Source organism: Mangifera indica, chromosome 4, assembly GCF_011075055.1.
Source record: "Mangifera indica cultivar Alphonso chromosome 4, CATAS_Mindica_2.1, whole genome shotgun sequence".
NCBI lineage: Eukaryota > Viridiplantae > Streptophyta > Magnoliopsida > Sapindales > Anacardiaceae > Mangifera > Mangifera indica.
The window spans coordinates 21,368,634-21,393,833 of NC_058140.1; the positions used below are offsets into that span (position 1 = coordinate 21,368,634).

Genomic DNA, 25,200 nt, shown 5'->3' on the forward strand with positions numbered 1-25,200 from the left:
TTTCATTGACATGTTTTCTCAACATCACTTTTCTTAATAATAATGTCTCATTTTTTCATGTTTTTTTAGTACCAAAGGTGATTACTCATGTGAATGAGTCAATCTTGTGTGACATTACAATTTTGTTGAACTAAAAATGATATGTATGTAATAAAAACCTAAGAATTTTGGGATATAAGTTCAAATAAAAATAAACTTGAATTCAAGGTTTTTGATGTTGTGTTACCAGTACAATATATAAGCTCAATATTTATCAATTATGGCCATGCAATTCAAAAGATTTAACATGTGTAAGATATACTTTTCTTGGAATATTGAAATAAATCTTATAAATGACAAAAACGTTACTACAGTTAGAATTAAATATATTGAAGTAAATCTTAATGAGAATTTTTCTAAATTCTACAAATTTCAAAATTCTCGCATCTAACATATTAAAATATATGATACAACAAATGCATCATTTATAATGACTAAGACCATTTCATCAACTCGTATAATTGTAAGAGTCACTTTATCCATGATAAAATCTCTCTTAAATTTGCAGTAGGTCAAATACCTCACATTTTGTTAATTTTGAGAATAACATCAAAGCAGTGAATTTTATCATGTATATTACTAAACGTCGCTCTTCATTAAGCTGTAATGTATTCGCTCAATCTTAAACATTTTTGAATTCTTGTCCCGAATAGGATCATTGATTACGGGGCTCATATTCATGCATACATATTATTAAATTATATACTATCGCTTTTCCAATTAAGAAAGTACAACAAATTATATATAATCTCAATATGCACCATTAGATCATCAGATAATCACATTATATACACAATGTGATGGTCCTTAGTCAACAAACTTGCATGAATTAGAAACATGCATTTTGAAACACCAATATGTGTTTTTGAAAGCCAGAATAAGGTATTACATGTCTTTACACATTGTAGGACCCATGGAAATCATTCAATGCTCAAATCTAAGCATCACATAGCTGCCATGCTCTAGAAAATGATTTCATGTACCAAAACACGCTGGAAAGAGTTGTCCATGCGCCCAAATATGACCATATGTGCCTTTATGCGCCAAATTGATGTTGCACTTGCCTCCACACACTGAAGCAATGCCTACATGGGTTAGGATTGAGCCACATGCACTGCCACACATCGGTCAACAGTGATGATTAACCTTTAACAATTGATTGATCAACTAATCTGAGTTGACATTGATCAGTTTGAGCTACTTGATTGACTATGCGGATTAACCTATTGACCAATGGGTTTTAACCAACCAGTTGATTAATAGGTCGGGCAATCGGGTTTTTCCAACCTAATTATGACCCGAATTGGTGATAAACCCTAAAATATTTGGTTGTTAAATTGACGGCCTTCTAGCCATCCACCGGCGACAAGCCTTTAAGGCTTTTGAAGCTCCATTGACTAAGAGTCATTTTGTTCCAACTTCTAACGCCAATGCCATTGAAATCCATCGAAATGGCAAGGAAGAAAAACATGCCTAATATCTCAGTTTTGGCTTGATTTTCATCAATTATGACATTAATTCTACTTGATTTTAATTTCAATGCACGTATAAACCATCTAGGCTTCATCCTAACATGTTTCTAACATTCGATTTCATGCAATTTGGTCAAATTCAATTCATGCCCAAAATTCGAATTTAAACATAATTTCAATCATAAATCAAAATTCATATGATAATTGCACATAATACTTGATTTAATTCATAGAACACAAGACATATTCGCAACCTACGCTCTGATACCAATGTTGGAAACAATTAAACATGCCAAATCGAATTCTGTAAATTATAGTAAACAAAATTTAGCATATCCAACTTCAAGTTTGTGAAGAAGTCCTTTGAATATGACACAAGGTGTTGATGTGAGTCATTTTCATGATCCCACTTGTCAATGTACTGCATTCCTTTGGGAAGACATTAGTTTCTGTTTCTTTTCAGTGGCTAGGAAAAAGAAGAAAGAGCCTTCTGTTTATTTTGCGTTAATTATTATAGGATGACAGTTTTTGGACATTTAAGTAACATTCCAATTGTCATCAAATAACCTCCAACAACTATCTTTTAACAGTTAAGTAAATCGGATAGGATCTACCCGTCATAGATGGACCCAGACCTAATATGATCAGTACAAACATTCATTTATTCATAACATTATCATATCTTATCTGTATAATTGTCTTATATATTGATAATGTTTTTTAGCAATAAGAATGGGAAACAAATTTGTGTGGGTATATAACTACAAGGGAAAGTCTCAAGCTAGCTTTTGAGGTGGCATATATATGGTATTTGAGCCTAACAATTCCATCCAAGTTCACAATATTATTGATTTATTTGAAACTCCAACCTGATAAAAACCCATCCCCTAGCGGATTTAGTTGGTTGTGAGGAGGTGTTGAACATGACATTCCGGAAAATTGTTGATATCACTAAAAGAATTCGAATAATATATAAGGCAACAAAAGTGTCAATACCAGGACGTAGGTGACAAGAAGTTGAATAATCTTCATATCTGATTTTCTTGCTCTTTGCTACCTCAAAATTTCCTTGGTTTTGTTCTAAGAACGACCATACCAGAGACATATCACTTGCAATAGATTTTAACCATATAAAATTTTGGATGATTTGAAAGATGCATAATTATGCAAAATTGCTTATTTTGTACAAAAAAGTTATTGGTGATGGGGCTTTAGATCTACCACTTTAGCTTTATTTGAAGAATGGGGATGGGGTAATGGTCCTTCAGCAACTTGTATTTTAGCTTTGGCCTTTGCATATACTCCTATTCTAGTCTGAAAGATAATAATTTGTCTTAGAATTTAATCTTTGCATGTGCACGTCTTTCAGTTATATTATTGCACGCCATTTTCCTATTTTTTCAGAATGAAAGTCACTGGTGGCCCTGTAATTTTGGGACCAAAATGCACAAAAGTTCTGAAAGCAATACATTTGATTTTTGGTTGTAAATTACAAAATTCACTGAGGATGATTAAATTGGAAGATGAATAATATGCATTATTGATCTGCTTGTGCAGAAAAGTTAGATGGTGATGGACAAGCAAACACATTCAATTACATAGAGAATGACAAAAAAGGGTGTTGAGTGGTTGTATTCTCCTTTCGAAGAAAATTTTTGTACCACAAAGCAGAATCTTTAAGATATCGCTTTAACTTCTTGTAATCCACATAAGTGAGGCCAAACCTTTCAGTATAACCTGATGCCCACTCGAAGTCATCAAGCAGTGACCATACAGAATATCCTCTAACATCAGCCCCCTTCCTGCAAAAATACATTCAGCCAATTTATATAGAATACAATGAATCATGAGAAAGGAAAATTATTCTAATAAATTGCTGAACTCTCACTTGATAGCTTGTAGGAGATAAGAAAGATGAAGCTGGTGGTATTTTATCCTCTTGCTATCCTGAAGAGCTTCTTCTACTGATAATGAACTATTATTTGCATATCCCATTCCTGAAAAGTACGAAAAGAATTCAGTGCTATAATAACTATAAAAATATGCTTACAGAAAATAAAGGAGGCTTGTTAAAATCTTTCTACCATTCTCAGTGATGTAGATGGGAGGATTGTGGTATTTTTTCTGTATATACAGTACAATTTCTCGAATTCCTTTGGGGCTTATATAAAGCCAGCTAACATCTGTCTGCAAAAAGTATATAATATGACATGCTTCATATCATATTATATGTAAGTTTCAACAATGACGAAGAAATAAATAGAAATATAGAGTACCGGTTCACCAATAGGAATCCCATTTTTCACAACTGCAACAACAAAATCACTCGTTAGTTTATAAAATTATGTTGGCCAAAAATGACCATCAATATTTTTACTTGCATGTATTGTCAACATGGTTATCTGTTGTGTAACTTAAGAGGATGCTGCTAGAATTACTGTCCTCTGCATACACTGTTGTGTAGTAATTTACTCCGAGAAAATCAATGGAGCCTTTTACCAAAACAGATTGTTCATCTGTAAAATTGGGCAATCGATTCCCAACTATTTTTCTCATGGTCTTTGGGTAGTCCCCAAATGTCAATGGATGAAGAATCCTGTGCAAAACATTATAAGTATTTCAAAAAGGAAATCTTGAGATTACAAAATATAGTGTAAAAAGGACAAGAAAACTCACCAACCAATATAAAAATCAAGAGCTCTAGAGGCAGCTTTTCTATTAGAATCTGTTTGATATTTAGGTACTTGCCAAACGGTGTCTGCTGTTATCCCAATTATTCCCTTTTGAGAACCCTGCAAGGGTAAAACAATAGAATGCTTTTGTGGGTTGAATATATAGCCGAATTTTGATGCTCAATAGTAACAGGAGCAAACCTGATACTTGTTCCGGTATAATTTTGCGGCAGTTGCATGAGAAAGAATGAGGTGGTGGGTTACTAAGTAAGGCTCAATTGCAGAGTTTCCTTCTGAGCAATTTCCGATGTAGTTGGAGCAACGACCAGGTGCAAATATTCCTTTTGCATACCCAAAACTACTAAATAAATTTGGCTCATTTATAGTGATCCAATGCTTTACTCTATCCCCAAATTCTTGGAAACACAAGTCCACATAATTACGAAAATCATTCCTATCAACAAAATTTCAAGGCTTTCAGATATCTTACTTGGATTTAAGCCAAATGTCTATATATTTTAACTTACACAATCTTAGGGCTCAAAAATCCACCATATTCATCTTCCAGGGCCTGTGGAACATCGTGGTGGAGCAATACGATGAAGGGGTCAATATCTGCTCGAAGCCCAAGATGTTAGTGAGGCGGGACCCTGAGATGAATAATATTTTGACGTAGAAGGAACTATATATGGGACCAAGGTGTTACAGCGAGACCAAGAAAGAGCCCTTTAAAATAAAGTAATTATATCATGTGGGGATGAGAATTAGGAAGTTAGATCAACATTATACCATTTGATCGGAGCTCATCAATCAGAGCATTGTAGAATTTGACGCCTTCCCAATTCACTCCACCACTGATTTTTCCGTCTGAAACAAAATTAATTAGATAGCACCTAGTTGTCAGCATTCCAAAGACCAAGTTAAATATATACTGGCAAATTTCATATGGTTGTATTCAGCTTACAGGGCAATACTCTAGACCAGGAAATGGAGAATTTGAATGAGTCCAAACCAATTTCTTTCATCAGAACAACATCCTCCTGAAACATATAAGTATATATTATAATTCTATCATTTAATTACAAGTAAACCCATTTTTATTCTCTGTTTTAATTAAAATGGTCTTTAAAATGGCAAAGTATTATATACCTTAAATAGATAATAGAACCCATCGGCTATGTCCCCAGTGCTATGATCCGTAATTTTTTCTGTCATAATGTCAAGAATTGCGCCCACGCAATAATGAAAAACGATAAAATTACTAGCATGAAAAGTTTTTTTCATTCCTTGATTTTTTTTTTATTTTTCTAAAACTGTTTATTGTTATGCATATATGAACCACTTGTGTAAATCTATGAAACAACATGAGAAACAAGGCATAAGAACACTGAAAGAGCCACATGGAAGGTGATTTGTTGTGGCTTAGAGAGCCGTCTATATTATTATCTCATATCTCATAATGAGGGAGAAAGAAGAAACCTGGATGTTCAATCACAAAGGTATCCCAAATACTTCTTCTCCTGTTTTCTACATATGCTGCTCCTTCAGACTTGAAATTAACAGACAAAAGAAAGCACAAAATGTGGATGCAATTAGTTAAGGGATATATATTCTTTTGCACAGGGAGATGTTGGGTATATATAAAGAGACAGTTATATCTTCTCAGTAGAATGTTACATTGCATATATGAATATAGATGTTATGGCTTACTTGGTAAGCACTTGATCCTGCTCCGAATAGAAAACCAGGCGGAAAACTGCTTCGGTTTAGTGAAGTAAAGTTTTGAATGCATGGCTTCAAACTTTGGGTCGAGGAGAATGAAAGGGTCCATAGTAAGAGGTAGGCGGCGACAAGAAGAACGGGAATCTCCATATATATGTGTTTTTATCGCCGTCAGCAACCGCAAATGTCCCCCCTTTGATTAATTAGAAGACTCCACAACCAAATAACGGAGTAGGACAACCAAAAGTTGTATTTAGTTGCCTAATGGAACAACAGCGAGGATTATAATATATAACATATACAAGACTTTCAACTATGCAGTAGATGGAATTTGATTGTTGCTTGTATAAATGTTATATGAGTCATGTTCAACCCTTTGAATGATGAATAATTAATAGGTAATGTGGATTTGGCGTGTATACATATATATTTATATATGAAAATAAAAATATATATATTTGATATTCCATGGATTGCAGCTTGGTTTGACTGGATTAAAAATAACTTGGTGTAGAGGGTAATTACATGACAGGATAAATCCTGAACCAACCATCTAAATCTAAATCTATTCATTAGTCTAATCAGTGTTACCAGGGATTTGTCTAAGTCAATTTTGATGCGCAGGAAAAATTAAAAAAAAAGAATTATTTATAATATCTTCAGTTAACATATATATTTTGACTTGAAAATTACAATTGATCACGTAATACAAGTGTTTACGCTTCTGATCTTGATTTTAGGGGTGTATATTCATTCATTGTCTGTTCATGACTTTTTATATAAATTTGGTTAATATTATACATGATAGATATTCATTATTGGATTTAATGTATTAGACTTTTATATATATATATATATATATATATATATATATATATATATATAAAACATATTTTCCTTATTGATTGAGATCCATGCATGAGTTCTAAACTATATATTATTAAAGAACTTGATTACAGACTTTATACCCTCACTTTAATTTCTCTCAATGTATATAATTGTCATATAACTGAAGACATAATATTGATATAGATTAAACCTTAACATAAATCAATTGATTTTATGTAATATAGATTTCAATATTCATATTTGTATGCCTAATATATATTTCTGATATGGTATCAGAGCCAAACAACGAGCCTAGCAGTGTAAAATATTTCTGAATATAAGTGACAACGCATCAAACAAAAAACCGACTAAGCCAACGACAAATCTAACACCTAAGTGGTTGCACTTGAGCAGAGGTGTTGGAGACTAAAAGTCTCATATCTAATAAATAAAAAAATAAGAGAGTGATATATAAGTGTTGTAGATTAGACTTTAATACAAATCAATTAGTTTTATGTAATATAGATTTTAATCTTTACATTTGTAAACTTAATATATATTTTTTGATAAATATTAAAATCATTTTTATTTATGCTGAGAATAGCAACGAAGATTGATTGGTGGTTACATTTTTCTTTTCTAAGAAATTTTTGTACCATAAAGCAGAGTTTTTGAGATATCTTTTCAGTCCATCGCTGTAATCTATATAAATGAAGCCAAACCGTAACGTGTAACCAAAAGACCACTCGAAGTCATCAAGAAATGACCATACAGAGTATCCCCTAATGTCGGCTCCCAACCTACAGGAAACAAAATATCAACTCAACAAAATAATTCTAATAAAACTGCATTTACAACAACTCACTTGATAGCTTGTAGAAGATATGATAGATGAAGTTGGTGGTATGTTATCCTCATGCAATCCTCAAGGGCCTCTTTAACCGGCAAGGATCTGTTATTTGTGTCCGCCATTCCTATATATCAAGTATGAAGAAGAATAAGAAGATGTAATATCCCACTTTAATTGTTTGGGCATTTCACATCCTTTGGTTTTTCAAATTTTTACACTTACCATTCTCTGTGATGTAAATAGGAAGCTTGTATGTTCTCTTTACATATAGTGAAACCTCAAGGAGTCCTCTAGGATACATATAAATCCAGTTATCTCCTACCTGTGAAAAATGTAAATATGATGAGTTTTAATTATATTATATATACGTAAACAATGGCAAGCATGCAAACAAAAGAAAAGAAAAGAAACGCACCAATTCACCAATAGGAATCCCATTTTTCTCCACTGCAACAAAATATATTTCTTGTCACACAACTCTATATGTGATTATAAAAGATCAAATGTGCAATTAAATTTCCGGGTGTTCTGTGCCTACCAGTTTCTTTAACGTGACTATCGGTTGTGTAACTTAGGAGGCAGCTGTTAAAATTATAGTTTTCTGCATACCTCGTCGTATAGTAATTTATTCCAACAAAATCCAGGGAACCTTTTATCAGAATGGATTGTGCATCTGTAAAATTCGGCAATCTGTTCCCAACTATTTTTCTCATGATCTTTGGATAATCACCAAGCGTCAATGGATGAACAATCCTAAATATTGAACAATTAAATTTATGGGAGATGAACTTAAGTTTGCAGAATCTTATTATAAAAGATTGATTAAACTCACCATCCGAAATAGAAATTGAGAGATCTGAGTGCTGCTTTTCTGCATGAAACTGTTTTATATTTAGGTATTTGCCATACTGTGTTCATTGTTATCCCAATTATCCCCTTTTGGGAAGCCTGCAGGAACAAAAGAATATTCCTATTTAATTTGGCTTGGAAATATGAGAAACAATATATCTATAGCCTAATTGGAGCTGGGCTAGCTATTAGACCAGAATGTTAAAGTACCATGTTACAGTATCCAAATTATTGTATTTTGTTTTTGAATCAAACCAATGCATAACATGGATGTACAAGTACTAGTTGTATACTCTAATTAACGCACCAACCTGATACTTGTGCCTGTATAAATTTGCTGCAGTAGCATGAGAAAGAATCATGTGGTGGGCCACTAAATAGGGTTCTGTTGCAGAGTTTCCTTGAGTGCAATTTTCAACGTAGTAGGAACAACGACCAGGTGGATAGGCTCCGGTTGCGTACCCAGCGCTACTGAATAAATTAGGCTCATTCAAACTGATCCAGTACTTAACTCTGTCGCCAAATTCTTGGAAGCAGAAATTAGCATAGTCACGAAAATCATCCCTGTTTGTTTACCATGGCCAAGGCATATATTTTCAGTCATGTAAGAGTTGGATTGGATAGATTTGGGTTACAGGTTTATTCTAACTTACACAATCTCAGGGCTCAAAAATCCACCATACTCATCTTCCAGGACCTGTGGAAGATCCCAATGGAATAATGTGACGAAGGGTTCAATACCTGCTCGGAATCATGATTTAAAGGTAAGCCAAAGGGACTTAGATATGGGAAAGAAAAAGATAAGAGGAAGATCGATCAACATTACACCATTCAATAGGAGCTGACTGATAAGAGAATTATAGAAATCGACACCTTTCCGATTCACTCCCCCGCTGATCTTTCCCTCTTAATACAAAAATTTCAGTTAGAAAACGATGAGAATTCCTGCTAACTTTACATGGTTTTTTTTAATATATTGACACTGACAGGACTGACTTGGTAATACTCTAGGCCATGAGATGGAGAATCTGAATGTGTCCAAACCTATTTCTTTCATCGCAGCAACATCCTCCTGCAACATGATATATTTATAATTCAGTCATAATTCATCAGTGATGAAAACAGAAAGGACAAAGAAAAGAAAAAGGCTTTCTTCTTCAGAAGTCATTATGTATATACCTTAAAGAGATAATAAAATTCATCGGCTACATCCCCAGTACTATGGTCCGAAATCTTATCTGTCATGGAAGGCAAGTGTAAATAGTTGTCAAATGTCATCAAACTAAAACTTTTTTTTTGAAATCTAAGACACATCTTAATAGATAAAGAACCCAGGCAAAGTGGGATCTGTTGAAGGTTAATTTGAAACTTTCAAGGTGCATCTCATGTGACACAAGTTCATGAACACATTTCTAGATACATCTTATGTGATACAAGTTAAATGTTTGTACAACTTAAAGTTCAATGTTCATATCATAAGTTCATGTTCATACATGATTCATATACAAATTCAAGTTTATGTTCATACACAAGTTCAATGTTAGTAATATGAGTTCAATATTAGGTTATTAATGGCTAATGTACAAGTTTAATATTAAATTCATATATTCAGGATTTTAAAACTCATCCTTATACCTATAAATACTTTAGTTGTTTTGTATTTGAAGTATGAATCAAAAAAATTATAAGTCTCTTTCTCTCAAATAATTCTCTCACACAAAGTCCTTCCCTTATAAAATTACTTCTCCTCTCTAACAGGATTCTCATACGTGGGATTTGTCTAAAAATGTTAGAGAGACCTAATATGAAAACACATTTGATTTACAAAAATGACGGTAGCTCATTCTTCGCCTTTTCTCTCCAAGCAAGCGTGGATAAGTGTAAAGCTTTAATTTTTGTACCTTGGGGAAATTTAGTTTTCATTTGCAGCAAATATATATGGTTTCATATTACAGGACGAAAGAGTAAAGACCTGAATTTTGTATCACAAAAATGTCCCAGATACTTTCTGTTTTACCATCTGCAAAAGCTGCTCCCTCAATCTTCAAACAGAAAGAAGAAATTACAAAGACAAAGTGATGTAATTAGCACATGCACCCCATCAAAATGAATTATACGTAGTACATGTTGTATTATATGCTCTCCATATGGTATGGCATACCTGGTAGGAACTTGACCCTGCTCCAAATAGAAAACCAGCCGGAAATCTACTCCTGTTTAGCATAGTAGAGTAATGACATGGCTTCAAACTTTGAATGTACGGCGGCAAAAATGTGAGGGCTACGAGGCTTGTGACAAGTAGATTTTGAATCTTCATATATACCTAATTAATTTGTTGCTCTATACTATTTCGAAATCTTCTCCGTCTAAAAAGAATTCGGTCAGGGCAATATATAGCAGTATTCAATATATATAGCAAGGAATAATAGCTTAGGGCATTGAAAAATGGACACATAAACATCCTTGTGTGAATTTCAATGGTCTCGGTAAGAAAGTCCTCAACGCAAATCATGTGCGGTTGACTGTTAGTTCTACTTGTCAAAAGAAAAAATTAGATGAGGATGGTGGTCATGGCTTTGATATCTACCAGTATCTTGAGATACAACACACCCGATTTTATACATTTTTAAGCACATCTCATATCCACAAAATTTACAAGAGATATTAGATATGTATAAACATCTCACGTCTCTTAGGATGATGATACAAAGCCGGATTAAATAGACTGTGAGAAGCAAGTCAACTTTAATCTGTTCACTTCTAGTCATATATGGCTCTGTGAAGAATATAATCAGCAAGTCATTTATTAATTTATATCTTCCATATCTTTATGTAATCTTGTAGAAAGCTTGAGATGGGACTTGCATTTGATTTCATGGATCATGCTTCTGATACCTCGGGCCCTTACTGGCCTTTTGAATAAGTTATGATTTGACCTTAATCAAAATATTTTGTAACATATGTCAATATGCCGCTCACATAATATAGGTTCAAGCCCCTTTTGAGAAGCCTGCAAAACATTATTGCATAAGAAAGAAGAAGATGATGAGTGACCAAATAGGGCTCTGTTGCTGAGTTGCCAACAGTACAGTTTCAAATATAGCTGGAACATCAAGCGGGTGGATATAGGCCGGTTGCATAACCATTTGCACTAAAACAAATTGGCTTCATTCAGACTGATCCGATTCTTAACTCTGTCACCAAATTCTTGGAAGCAGAAATCCTTGTAGTCTCGGAAATCGTTCCTGATGCTCAAAGATGTCATATGAATTTCCATGACACAAAGCTAATTTCATGTCAAACTTACACACTTTTAGGACTTCAGAGTCTACCAATCTCATCTTCCAGGACTCGTGGAATATCCCAATGAAATATGTCACAAATTAAAGGCTGTATAACATTTCAGAGTGGCTCGCCTTTCAGAAAAGTGTAGAAATAAATATAGCTGAAAAAATAGTTCGAGTTGTTGCCAGATTAAGAGATGGGTTGGTCAATGGTCAATATAAATTGTATAACCTTGCCAGTTGATTCCCCAACTAATTTTCCCTCTTAAGATCAACAATTTCAGTCAACAGACCATTGTCTTTCTGTCACAATATTCATTTTACTGTGCTGCCAGATTAAGAGATAGGTTGGTCAATGGTCATACCTTATAATCATGTAAAATTCATCACCTAAGTTTGGGGCTCATTTGACGAAAGGAAACATCAAGATTTTGTCAGCATTATAACCTTTAATCCATGGCAGCTAGCTGAAAAAATCCATAGCATTCGAAAAGGTGTGATTTCAACCGTTTGATCAGTGGTATGGTGCAATTTTGACAGTAGGATGCACCTTTTCCATGTGTGATTTGGCCAAAATCACAGTGAAAGAGGAGCATGATTCTAGCTAAATCTCACCTTTCAATTCCAAGTGGGATCTGGCAATTGACACTGCCTAATTATTATTATTATTATTTTTTTTTTTATGTTCATCTACCATCGGTAATTACGTTTTAGGTGAAAGAATTCAATGAATAGAAACTTGTGGTTTTTTAAACCTTGGGGTGGAAAATAGTAATTTTTGTCTTATACACTTTTATCGGAGTCTCGTTTCTCACCTTTTCTCAGATTTATTCCAAGTTATGCCAAGCATCTCTCAAAATCATTTCGCTACAGCCTACAGTTGTTGTGAGACATCAATGATTACATTTATTAGATCTTAGCAGCCAACCATTTCTGCTTGAATTTAATAAAGGATTTTAGTTACTGTGGGGTTCAACTTCAACCTCCAAACCAAACCATTCCGCTCACCCCTTCATCTTGCAGCTGCCAAACCACAGAGAAATTATGACTCATTAATTACAAATTAGGACTTTCCTGAATTAACCAAGACTTTGTAGTATGATGATATCAGTAGTCCACTAATGCAGAAAATTCTCGAACCAAGTAGCTGATTGCTTTGGATATCTTTTCAAACTATTATGATAGTCTACAAAAGTTGATGCCGAACCTCTGAGTATAACCAGATGTCCATTCGAAGTTGTCTAAAAGTGACTATGCAAGGTAACCTTTCACAGGATGAATTCTTCGATTACCAAAACTAAAATTAATCACTACAATAAGAATTTAAATTCACTTAATGGCTCTTTTGAGAAACAAAAGATGGTGGTAGTAGAAATTTATCCTCATGGGATCCTTGAGGGCTTCCTCAACTGCTAATGTCTCACTATTAAAGTCACTGACCCCTGGAATATATATCTACAGGTTGGGATTCAGGTTCATCATTTGGTCAGTCAATGAAGTAGCGAAAGAAGGAGTTGTTTGCCATTCTCGGTGATATAAACAACAGGATTATTGTAATATTCCTTCATGTACATCAGAAGATCTCGCAATCCCTTTGGGTAAACATAGAGCCAGCTTGAAGCAGTCTATCAAATGAATTTATTACTAATGTGTGTGTGTGTGTGTATCCTCAATAATTTGAACACAAGTCCATTCCATTCTATGTATACTTCGATACACATACCTGTGGACCAATAGGAATCCCTCTCCGCTTGGCTGCAAGAGGAAATTAAATTTAAAACATAAGTAGAAAGGGTCAAGAATAAGTATATAATGCAATTTGATCCACCAACGTACGGGTGGACTTAGCAAGAAAATCGGTGGAATAGCTAATATTGACAGGATTGGCAACAGGATCATTGGCAGCATAATACGAAGAGTAGTAATTTATTCCAATGAAGTGAAAAGATCCTTTGATTGGTCCTCGGTGAATTCTGGCAGTCTTTGTCCCACCAAGATTCGCATGCTGAAGGGATAATCGCCATACACCAATGGATCCATATACCTGTTAATAAGTAAGTCAATAAGTAAAAATATGGTATAATACTAATTTAATCAATCATAATTGTTTACTTACCATCCAAAATTGAAATCAAGGGCTCTTTGGGCAGCCTCAACATTTGGTTTTGAATTGGAATAAGGTATGAACCAAAAAGTTGTTAATGTTATTCCAGTCTTTCCATTTTGAATGGTCTATAATTTTAGTAAAAAAAATATTAGTTGTTAGCACAATTACCAGAAGTAGGTAGCTTATAACAAGTGGCTATATATGACTCACCTGGTATTTTTGCCTGTATAGTTTTACGGCTGCGGCATGAGACAGTATGAGATTGTGGGCAACAACATAAGGTTCAGTGGAGGAGTTTCTGGCCTGGCAAGCCTCATTAACCCATTTGGAGCAGCGGCTTGGTGGCCAAATGCCCAAGTCACAAGCTGCGACACTGTACGTGAGGGGCTCATTCAGAGTGATCCAATGCTTCACTCGTTCACCAAATTCTTTGAAGCAAAGTTGAGAGAAATCTCTAAAATCATCCCTGTATTGAATGTTCAAAACAAACTGACTTGTACATAAGCAAAGTGTTAACTTTTTTTTTTTTTTTAAACTAAAATAGAAAGTTTATTTAATTCCTAAAAAACTGGATCAATATTTGAATTATTCAACAATAAAGGAAACAATTAAAGATAGTTTGAAAGATGACAGCTAGGATGCCATTCTAGCAGTCCTAAACACTGTTTTCAACACTCCTCCTTGTTTAGGAGCTGCAAACACCAAGTCTTGCCCTTAAATCCTCAAATTTACTTGCTGATAAAGGCTTAGTGAACATGTCTGCAATCTGGTCTTCAGATTTGCAGTGAACCAGAACAACATCCCCATTCTTCTGCACTTCTCTTAGGAAGAACAACTTGATATTGAAGTGCTTTGTTTTCCCATGAAACACTGGATTCTTTGAGATGGCAATGGCAGCTTGATTGTCAACAAAGATTTCAGTGCTTTCATTCTGTTCCAAATTGAGATCAACTAGAATTTTTCTTAGCCAGAAAGCCTGATTAACAGCAGCTGTGGCAGCAATAAACTCAGCCTGCAAATAACCATTCAGGAAAGCTGATTTTACATCAAGGTGATATACTCTCCAATTCATCTGTGCTGCAACTGCAAGTAGAAGTCTAATCACTTCCAATCTGGCCACTGGTGCAAAGGTGTCAGAGTAATCAACACCTGGGATCTGTGCAAAGCCTTTCACCACCAACCTGGCTTTATACTTGTTGACAGTGCCATCTGCATTCAGTTTAGTTTTATAGACCTATTTGACCCCAATTATTTTCCTGTTTTGAGGTTTGTCAACAAGTTCCCATGTCTTGTTCTTTTCTATCATAATAAACTCCTCCTTCATTGCAGCTTGCCATTTCTGACTTTGATTTGCTTCCTCAAAGCTGGTAGGTTCACATACTGCCACATTGCATCTTTGATAAACATCTGCAAGTAGCCTTGTCCCTCTAACAGGCCTGTCATCAATTAAATCAATCTCACCATCTTCAAAAAACTGGTCTGATATATTCAAATCAGTCAACTTGAAGTGCTGCCCTTTTTGCATATTTTGTTTTTGATCATCCCAAATCCATTCCTCTTATTCAATAAAGTGTACATCTCTGCTTACAACAATCTTGCCATTTTGAGGTTGGTAGATTTTGTAAGCCTTGGAGGTTGAGCTGTACCCAATGAAAACTCCAAGTAGAGCTCTTTCATCTAACTTATCTCTTTTGATCTGAGGAACATGAGTGAAACAAAGGCAACCAAAGATTTTAAGAAAATTTAGAGAGGGTTTATAGCCATACCAAGCTTCAAATGGTGTCTTGAGCCCTACAGCACTTGAAGGAATCCTATTCTGCAGAAACACTGCTGTATTTGCTGCCTCTGCCCAGAATTTTTTAGGCAGATTTTTTTCATGCAACATACATCTGGTCATCTCCAAGATGTATCTATTCCTTTTCTCACTTACTCCATTTTGCTGTGGAGTATAAGGAGATGTTAGCTGATGATGAATACCTGCCTCTTCACAGAAGTGTTTGAAAGCCTCTGAGGTATACTCCTTGCCATTATCAGATCTAAGTGTCTGAATTTTACAGCCACTTTCATTTTCAGCTTTGGCTTTAAAATTCCAAAATACTTGAGCCACCTCAGACTTATGTTTTAGAAAGTAAATCCAACACATACGGGTTAGATCATCAATAAAAATAGCATAATAAAGACTACCATTCAATGAAGGTGTCCTTTGTGGTCCAGCAATGTCTGTGTGAATCAATTGCAACTTCTTGGTAGCTCTCCATGCAGTTTTAGGGAAGGATTTTCTTGTCTGCTTCCCTGTTTGACAAGCCTTGCATCGTGAGACATGATTTTTAAGTTCTGGTAGCCCATTCACCATCTCCTTGGACTTCATTTGCAGCATCCCTTGATAGTGATAGTGCCCCATTCTTTTGTGCCATAGGTTAGTGACATTTTCATTTATTGGGTAAGCAATCTGCTCCTCCTCCAAAGGATTGAGAGCAAAGCTTTTTCCCTTCATGTTGACTTTGAAAATCTCCTTACCCTTTGCATCTTTTATCAAACAACTATTGTCCTCAAACACCACTTTGTAGCCTTTTTTAATTAGTTGACCAACACTTAATAAGTTCTGATCAATTTCAGGGACAAATAACACATCTGAAATAAACTTTGTACCAGCACAAGTTAAGATAGCAACAGTACCTTTGCCTTTTATTGATATGTACTTTCCATTTCCCACTCTAACTTTTGATGAGCTAGCTTTACTTAGTTCTGTGAACAACTCCTTGTTGTAGGTCATGTGGTTGGTACAACCACTGTCAATGAGCCAACTTTCACTAGACTCTATGCTAGAGAAGCAGGTGGCAACAAACAGATGATCCTCTTCTTCTTGATCTACTATCTTTGCTTTCTCATCATGTTGCTGCCTTTTGTTTTTGCATATAATTGCTTCATGTCCCGTTTGATTGCACATCGAACATTTAGCATCAGGTCTCCTCCAACATTTGAAGGTGGATGTCCTTTCTTATTACAATGTTGACAAGGTGGGTAATTTTTCTTCTGTGAATCCTTTTTGCCTTTACCATTTGCTGAGGTTGCATTGTTCCCACTGCTTTCACCTTCGTTCTTTTTAATTTTCCACTTGCTCTTACTGGTATTTTGATGTTTGGCTACTAGAGCCCCTTCTACTGTTGTGTCTTCCCTCATCATCCTTCTTTGTTCCTGTGCTTGAAAAGCATTTAGCAATTCTGCTAGAGAGATTTTTGATAGATCTTTGGTGTTTTCTAGGGAAGTGATAGTTGCTTCATATCTTTCAGGAACAGTGACAAGAATTTTTTCAATTATTCTTGAATCTGTGAAATCAGATCCAAGAAGTCTCACTCTGTTTGCAATTCCTAGAAGTCTGTCAGTATATTCTTTTACTGACTCAGACTCCTTCATTCTTTGCAGTTCGAATTCCCTTACCAAGTTTAAAATCTGCATGCCTTTGATTCTCTCATCTCCAGCATACTCCTTTTTTAGATAATCCCATATCTCTTTGGCTGATTTTAGAGACATGATCCGTGTGAAAATGGTTGGGGAGACTGCTGCAAATAGACAGACTTTCGCCTTTGACTTCCTTGTCTTTCTTTCTTTATGTACCTTTATCTGAGTCATGGTGGGATTTGGAGGAAGTGCAGGGACTTCATAGTCTTCCTCCACTGCTTCCCAAAGATCCAAGGCCTCCAGGTATGTTTCCATCCTTACTGCCCACATCTGATAATATGTTCCATCAAAAACTGAAGGAGCTATTGTTGCTAGATTAGCTTCACCTTCCATGATCAAATTGCAGGTCCCTCAAGAAGAAAGCTCTGATACCAATTGTTAACTTTGATAGATATATAAATGCTTTCTAGAGGTAAAGTTTTCATATACACAGCGTTTTTAAATTTTCACGCACACAATGCGAGAGCTTAAAAAGCCACCATACTCATCCTCCAGGGCCTGGGGAAGATCCGAGTGAAAGATAGTCACAAAGGGTTGCAGACCTGCAATTATAAGTAATTAATTGCACATCAGAAACATTTATATATATATCTTCATGGGATCCTTCAGGTTCAGAGCCTGCTCTAGCGGTAAGATTGCATTATTGAATTCAACGATCCCTGGAAAAAAGATTGAAAGATTGGAGAAAAAATAAAGGGCATGCATGGACTTCCATTATCAATTACATTTACATAATATTTTATATTGGGTTGGGAGGATTTTCATTACCATTTTCAATTATGTAATCAAGAGGATTGTTGTATTTTTCTTTCACATATAATAGAAGATCTCGGAAACCACTAGGATAGACATGAAGCCAACTTGAAGCCGCCTGCTCAAACATAAGAATATTTTAAGCACTGGATTATTGGGTTATTTGTGTGATTCATGTACATACCCGTGGACCGATTAGGATGCCATTGTGAGTGGTTGGAAAAGAGAGAGAAGGATAGAAGATTAATGTGATCAATGAACAAATTAATGTTTTAATCAGAAGTTTAGGTGCACTTACTGGTCAAATTAGCAAGAGAATCTGATGAGTAGCTAATGTTGACGGTATTGGCAACAGGGATGTTAGCTGCATAATATGCAGTGTCATACTTTATACCAATGAAATCAAAAGAACCTTTGACCATATCTGATCGCTCCTTGGTGGCAATAATTCTCACGCTGAATGGATAATCACCTTAGATAATTGGGTGATTATCAGCATTAATTCTAGTATTGAAGTTGAACTTGGTAATCAAGAAGCGGATGCAGTTCCGAATATGAAACCTTTTGGAAAACAAGTCCGGTTGAAGGGAGTATAGATATGTTCAGCTGCTATCAAGCTAAATGCTTGAGGGTAGCAAGGTGATAAGGAGCAGAAGAGACGTTTGCATAGCCATATTTGATAATAATGATTTCAACTGTGAATAAGCAATACCCCAGTTCTCCCATCCTATTTATACCAAAATTTGAGGCATTTTCACACTATATTAGGATAATTTCATTTATTCTTTTTACTAATTTTCTGGATGCCTTCCCCTGAAACTTTCCTCCTCTTTTAATGTTATGTGGGCTTCCTGTAAATCAGCTTCATTATTCCTTTGATTGCTCTGATTTTGATTTGTTTCCATGTCCTTGTGGTTGACTATCTGTGTTGCCATCTTTGTATGATCTTTATCCTCCTTTGCCAATTGCATTTGATCTGCTGGAGATTCATTCAGAGACGCCATATTAGATCTGCCAACTGTTTTTGGGCTGCTGGAAATGCATTTCCTCTTTTGCCCTTCCTGTTATAAGCTCTAATGACTAGGGGTCTATCAGAAGCCATGTGGAAAACTCGTTCGATTAAGAGAAATTGAGTTGAAACATTCTACACAAGCTACTGAAGTGACGAGGAGAATCAAAAGTTGGAGAAAAGAGCCTTGAACACCCCTCATTATTCTTTAATTTGTACTCTAACTCTAACCTATATTATTCATTCTTGTTCTTACCATATGTGCTTAATATATAGCAGTGTTAGAGTCATACGATTTGGTCCCCTCACAGAAACTTTTTCCTTTTCAACAAACCATAAAAGCCACCTACCATAAATTTAGAAAGATGTGCTCTTTTGGAGTACTCTAATTAAAGTGCAAATTAATCGGCAGTTGATGTGGTTGAGAATCTTTAATCTCTTATAAAGACACAGTTATTACTTTGTTCAGCCTGCTAAGAAATTATGGTGAACTAAGAGTACTTTCTGACAATTTATTGACATGGAGGCTATGTTAATGGTGATTGACCGAAAACTTGGGTATGACCACTTACCAGAACTGCTTAAACATTATCACTATATCAGGTATACTAGTATGTTTGATCAAAGGAAATTAAATTATTGAGTCCTACAATGAATTATAAAACAAGATTTCCACCTGTACGTCAAATAATGAATGCAAAATATGGACAATTTGTGATCAGATAAAGGATGAAAAGTGTGCTGCAATTAAAGTATAAATAATTATCGTTAATGAGTTTTTTGCTAGTCAAACATTTCCTTAATTAACTTGAGCTCGCTGGCCATGGTATCAAGAAAATTTTCATTCTTCTAGATTCATTTTAATTTTACTTACAAATCTTTATATAGGTTTGCTTACCTGATACTGGGAATGGGTGCAACCCACTTTGTCATTTCCTGTTTTTGATATGAGGGAACTGCTGCCAGCTAGGAGCCCTTGTTGCCTGTATTTAGTATCGTCAAGCAACTACTCTTTTTCTCTGCAATCTGTACATGTTCGTTTCAAATTTCTGACTCAGTTATATGATTATCAGTTTTCTGAACTCCTAATTGGTTTATTTCTAACACAATCAGGAATTGCTGCTTTAATGTTCTTCAGTCCCAAAATGAACTAGGTAGTAAATTTGTTGAAGCTATCATTACAAGCACAACAAGTGGAATGACAACTTATATGGATTACTTATTCATTTTAAATAGGAGAACAAAATCTCATTTCTCTATTGTTTCTATTGTTTTGTATCTATGAACAAATTATGCTTGTAATAACTTTAGATAAATCTCATATCAATAAAACAAATGAAAGATTTTCGATATATATGAATATCCCATATCACTTAAAAATGATAAAACAAATAGTTAGTAAACTCTTAAATTATTAGGACGCATTTTAAGTTGTAAATCCAAAAGAAAAATGGTGACATATCATGTGTCCAAAAGCGAATAATATGTTGACATTAGAATATTATCCCATGGTGTAACTGTCAAAATATGTCATTGACAGTGTACCAGGCTCAACCTGCCTTCAGATGAAATGCTCTTACTTCACTTTATCCATCCTGATTCCTTAACATTAGGGACAATAAATGCTAATAGTGGCAACGTAAAATCTCATGCACCCTCAGATGCAGGCAGAATAGAGAAATAACCGAAGAAAGCATCCAACTAGTGTTAGCTTTGATGTTAAATGACCATAATCATAATATATATCGGAATTGAAAGTGTTAATAATGTGCTAAACAAGACATTTCGGGCTGCGAAGTTCTCTTTGTATGGAATGATGATGAGAATGAGAAATGGTGACTAAATAAAATTTTAAAACGTAAACTGAAAATGAATATACAGTAGCTTTTCATTACTAGAATCATGAATAATGTTCAATAAACAGTGAAAAGAATTATATTTGATTAAAAAACCATAGCCTTGAGCCGATAGTCTCAGTTAGACTTCACCATCGGATTACAGTTGATATATATATGCATTCATATATGATAGCCTTCTTGTGCTCAATACTGAAGGGGAACATTGTTTTTCAATTTTTCTATATTTCATGCCAATAGTATATAGAATTTTACTTCATAAACCTCTGGTGGGAGCCTGGGGCATCAACTCTCTATGATCAGGAAAAGTACGCAAAAACATTTTGGAGATCCTTCTTTCACACTTCCTTCTTTTTTAACCCCCTCAGATTTTTTTAAAGGAAAACAATAATTATCAACTATTCTGCAATCTCTCCTTCCTCCAATTCTTCCTCCCTTAAATAATCTCTTTTTGAATTTAAAAGATCTCCTGTTTCTTGCCCACTTGCTTCCTTAGCAAATATACCATCCAAATCAAGAAAGTCATCAGGATTAATTTCAGCGATGAGATCCGAGTATGCATCTATTAAGCCTTGATCAAAATCAAACTCCATATCTTCAGGCACTCCTCGTTCCTCCACCTTTGAGTTTGAATATAATATGTTGTCAGCTGCCACTCTTGTCAATGAAGGTGTATCCAAGTTGTTTGATTCTTTCTCAGTCATACTGGTTTCATTAGGCATTCCAGGCAATGGACCTCGATTCACAGACCTCATGATATCACAGACTTGAGGATCTGTAGAGATAACATCTTCTATTTCCTCTTCCCTGAACAGAATACCTTTTGGGCTTTGATGGTCATTGCTTACAGGATCCCTGAGCACAGGCCTACTAGTGAGACGTTGTGAATCAACCTCAAAATCATAGCTGCGTGAAGGGAGAAAAACATAAATTACAGGGTACTCCAGAATAACTATATTGGATAATTGTTGTCTTAATGGAGCCTTTATGTCCAACTCACGGAAAGGTGACTTAGGCCCCTGAAAATGAACAGAAAAAAAAAATGCAAGTTAGATCTAGCTTAAAAAGGTAACATTTGGTAAAAATTTCAAATGTAACCAGGAAAATAAAACTAGTAGGACAATGTTGCAGTTTTAGTATTTTCAATAGAATATAAGACCAGCACATCCTAACACTTTGTGCACCATTACCATCTATATGCATAGTAACTATAATCCTAGCCATAACTGCCTTAAACCAAACTGCAGTCCATTTGTCCAAATTTAGAGTTCATGATTATAAAAGTGAGGCATAAGTTACAATATAACACCTTAGCTTTCCAGGAGCTTTAAGCCAAACCTTTTTAATTTGTTTTTAACAAACATTATCATGTTATTGTGTTGACATACATATATTCCCAAAGCAATGCACACAGTATGGGGCCAATGCAATAATGGATCACGTGCTAACCGAAAAAGATGCAGGGATGAAGCAACATATACACAGTTGATAATCAAACAATTACAACATAGTAGACACAGTATGTGAAATATATCTGAGAAGAGTTACATTTGTGCATCTGATGCCTGCTTGGTTGTGTTGGTGCAGTAACGTGACTTTGTCCCAATCACAAGTACGCTAATGCTAATTGAACCAAAAGGAAGCATCCTAACCCAGACTAAACCTCTAACTTACTAGGACACAGTGTTTGACATTGGTGTACCCCAAATTTGACCAAAACAAGTGACATTTGAGCCAGTAGCAAGCTTGTAACTATTTTAGGGCCAAAAAAGGTAATCTAGAAAACCACAAGTGAGAATTAAATAACCTATTACAGTATTAAAAGGGAAAAAAAGGAAAATAACCTTTGGATATTTGGGTATAAAAAACTTGAGGCGGTCCAGCAGCTCCTCAGAGAATTGTCTTAGCTTATGATTCCAAGGACCGGGTTTTAGATGGTTCTCAATTATAGAGCAGAGATTTGTGTCTTCGTGCACTCTGCAAAAACACTTAATGCATGAGTTCTTTAAACACATCACCGTTCAATACCAAGAGCAACATATAGCTAAAAAGAGAGTTATATTGTACAATAGCTTCCTTCAAGATAGAAAGTGTTAGAGGAAAGCTTACCCATGGTTGACTAAAACAACATCTGTTGAATGGAAACGCCACTCAACAGTCCATGAGATGGATTTCTTCCTGACCCCAAAAACAAAAAAAACAAAAAAATGAAAAGAAAAGATTATTCCCAAAACAGGAAAGCCTTATAAATTAATCCCTACTTCCAATCAACAACTTTTAAGAATCATCATTCTTTTTAGCATTCATACATGAGACAAACATTTCAATCAAAGATGAATCCAGACAACTATTTTAATTCAACTTCACAAACAGATTCCATATAGGTATCAGGAAGGAAATAATACACATTGCATATCGGAGCCAAAAGACAGCACTAAAAGTAAAACCTACTAAACTAGAAAGAAAACTATATATATATATATATATATATATATAGAGAGAGAGAGAGAGAGAGACACACACACACACACACACACACACACACACACACACACACACACACACACAAACCTTTGGTCATATCGAGTTTGATTCTTTTCCCTCTTTGTCATTCCACCAGGGAGAAGCAAAAGTTTTGTCCTTCGGCTTGCAGCAGCATTCCTAAGACTCCGGAGATGGAATGGTAGCTTAAAATAAGAATGCCTGCATAATTTATCTCTCAGTCTCTGAGCAGATTCAGCAACCCTCTTTATTTCCTCAAGCAAATTGTAATCTACATAAAAAGATTTTCCAGAGCATAGAAATAAATGACATTAACATGTGAGGAAAATATAAGCAGACTTCATCAAGCACGTTAAAGTCAACCAAAACTTTCCTCCAAAAACGAAAGGATAACAAATAAAAAACTACATATTCACTAAAGAAAATTATCTCTCCCAGGTACACAATCTTGACAGAACTAAATCTATGAAAAAGGAAAAGCAATTGCTTGGAAAATTGCAAACATCCTCAAGAAGCAAATACCAGAGTACTCAGACGTGAAATTGATGATCTCCAAGTATTGAAAAACAGCAAACTTAAATCTATGTGAAGTCAAAATCTTTCAGAACCGTGGCGAATACTGTATGAATCACTTGAGATAATTACAATCAAATAGCCAAATGGTACTTAAAAAACTTCTCTTTTCATATGCCAAGTCACCACATTCAACAATTTAAGTGAATCTTGGAATAACAAGAGTTGCTAAATAAAAATTCCTCACCACTTGAAAAACAGCCTCCCTCAATTAAACAATAACAGAGAGAATATGCGGTAAGGACAGTTATAAAATAAAAAAAATAAGAGTACCAGAGAGTAGAATATTATCATTGAACTGAGAAAGAGGAATGAACTGGGTGACGCTCCTCTTCCCGGAACAACCAATACGGTGCTTGTGAGCTTTGACGCAAACAAGGCTACAAGTGCGAATTGAACAACCAGGACACTTATACTTGGACGGATTTTCTTGGCATTCTTCGCATAAGATTGCTTCTTTGGGCTTGGGGATTTCGTTTGATGAGGCTGGCTCTTGTTCCTCCATTTTTCTAAGAGAAAAGCAGTGTGGAATTGGGAGGGTTTACGTTACGGAGAAGAAATAGAATTAGGGCATGCTAGGGCTTTTAAGAATAGCCTTTATAGGTCATATAATTGGATACCAAAACGCTTCCGTTTTATCCCCTCTATAATTAAATTCAAAAAATAATATTTAATTTTTCATACAAACTAAAGTACAAAATATTAAATTAAAAAAAAAAAAAAAGTGAATTTGGCTGAATTCTACCCCTAATTAAATCAACAAACAGTGGACCTACATTAAATCAGGTTGTTCAACAGACAGACAGACAGACGCTTAAACAACACTAATATTTCAATTTAAACTCAAATAATTATGAAATGCATCAATCCAACATTCAATTACGTGCCACCACCTTAATAATTTTTCAATTAAAATTAGTTATTAACAAATTCAATAAAACTATATATATAAATAAGATATATTAAATTATAATAATATGTTATTACTTATAGATAAAATTATATATAATATTATTTTAAAAAATTATATTCACACATAATAAAGCTTTAATTTGAAGTTGAATATTTATTTAGATTAATTTGAATCCATTCATTTTTTCAAAAGAGTACAATTCTTTCTTTTTTATTTGGGTTTGGATTTGATTCAACTTTTTTTTGGGTTTTTTTAATAGAATAAAGCACAGCACACTAAACAAAAAATAAATGAGAAAGGTAGGGGGTCTCG

General features: G+C 34.8%; 3 protein-coding genes and 1 pseudogene across 5 annotated transcripts; all 4 read right to left on the reverse strand.

Moving 5' to 3' along the window:
- Window positions 1-3,022: 3,022 nt before the first annotated feature.
- LOC123213342 (beta-glucosidase 17-like) lies at window positions 3,023-6,645 on the reverse strand. The gene is made up of 13 exons (XM_044632757.1): window positions 5,894-6,645; window positions 5,663-5,732; window positions 5,333-5,391; window positions 5,148-5,223; window positions 4,973-5,050; window positions 4,711-4,798; window positions 4,385-4,637; window positions 4,188-4,303; window positions 3,893-4,107; window positions 3,788-3,819; window positions 3,596-3,698; window positions 3,400-3,508; window positions 3,023-3,313 (listed from the first exon to the last, which is right to left on the reverse strand). The coding sequence occupies exons 1-13, from the start codon at window positions 6,053-6,055 to the stop codon at window positions 3,106-3,108; spliced, it is 1,569 nt and encodes a 522-aa protein (XP_044488692.1). The 5' UTR covers window positions 6,056-6,645; the 3' UTR covers window positions 3,023-3,105.
- A 470-nt stretch (window positions 6,646-7,115) lies between these two features.
- Window positions 7,116-10,837, reverse strand: LOC123213343 (beta-glucosidase 17-like). Of its 3 annotated transcripts, none has more exons than XM_044632760.1 (13): window positions 10,594-10,837; window positions 10,405-10,474; window positions 9,612-9,670; window positions 9,477-9,504; window positions 9,261-9,338; window positions 9,086-9,173; window positions 8,744-8,996; window positions 8,416-8,531; window positions 8,122-8,336; window positions 7,999-8,030; window positions 7,806-7,905; window positions 7,599-7,707; window positions 7,116-7,533 (listed from the first exon to the last, which is right to left on the reverse strand). In XM_044632760.1, exons 1-13 carry the CDS (start codon window positions 10,747-10,749, stop codon window positions 7,323-7,325), a joined length of 1,515 nt encoding a protein of 504 aa, XP_044488695.1. In that variant the 5' UTR covers window positions 10,750-10,837; the 3' UTR covers window positions 7,116-7,322. The 3 variants fall into 3 exon arrangements, with proteins under 3 accessions (XP_044488695.1, XP_044488693.1, XP_044488696.1); XM_044632758.1 differs by having other exon boundaries at window positions 9,429-9,504; window positions 10,594-10,835; XM_044632761.1 differs by having other exon boundaries at window positions 7,335-7,533; window positions 7,595-7,707; window positions 9,429-9,504; window positions 10,594-10,836.
- A 1,850-nt stretch (window positions 10,838-12,687) lies between these two features.
- On the reverse strand, window positions 12,688-18,239 carry LOC123214847 (annotated as a pseudogene).
- Window positions 18,240-20,908: 2,669 nt separating this feature from the next.
- On the reverse strand, window positions 20,909-24,549 carry LOC123215109 (box C/D snoRNA protein 1). Its single transcript, XM_044635167.1, has 5 exons — window positions 24,249-24,549; window positions 23,472-23,673; window positions 23,010-23,078; window positions 22,745-22,877; window positions 20,909-21,919 (listed from the first exon to the last, which is right to left on the reverse strand). The coding sequence occupies exons 1-5, from the start codon at window positions 24,478-24,480 to the stop codon at window positions 21,299-21,301; spliced, it is 1,257 nt and encodes a 418-aa protein (XP_044491102.1). The 5' UTR covers window positions 24,481-24,549; the 3' UTR covers window positions 20,909-21,298.
- Window positions 24,550-25,200: the final 651 nt, after the last annotated feature.

Excerpts from the sequence above, each read along its gene's own strand:
- LOC123213342 (XM_044632757.1), bottom strand. The coding sequence starts at position 6,055 with ATGGAGATTCCCGTTCTTCTTGTCGCCGCCTACCTCTTACTATGGACC. Across the intron at positions 4,799-4,972 it reads TGATGAGCTCCGATCAAATG|ATATTGACCCCTTCATCGTA; the intron begins GTATAATGTTGA and ends GGCTTCGAGCAG. Across the intron at positions 4,304-4,384 it reads TATACCGGAACAAGTATCAG|GGTTCTCAAAAGGGAATAAT; the intron begins GTTTGCTCCTGT and ends TTACCCTTGCAG.
- LOC123213343 (XM_044632758.1), bottom strand. The coding sequence starts at position 10,749 with ATGAAGATTCAAAATCTACTTGTCACAAGCCTCGTAGCCCTCACATTT. Across the intron at positions 9,505-9,611 it reads AATTTTATTATCTCTTTAAG|GAGGATGTTGCTGCGATGAA; the intron begins GTATATACATAA and ends ATCATGTTGCAG. Across the intron at positions 8,997-9,085 it reads TTTTTGAGCCCTGAGATTGT|GGATGATTTTCGTGACTATG; the intron begins GTAAGTTAGAAT and ends GTAAACAAACAG.
- LOC123215109 (XM_044635167.1), bottom strand. The coding sequence starts at position 24,480 with ATGGAGGAACAAGAGCCAGCCTCATCAAACGAAATCCCCAAGCCCAAA. Across the intron at positions 22,878-23,009 it reads GTTGTTTTAGTCAACCATGG|AGTGCACGAAGACACAAATC; the intron begins GTAAGCTTTCCT and ends GTGTTTTTGCAG. Across the intron at positions 21,920-22,744 it reads TTATACCCAAATATCCAAAG|GGGCCTAAGTCACCTTTCCG; the intron begins GTTATTTTCCTT and ends GTTCATTTTCAG.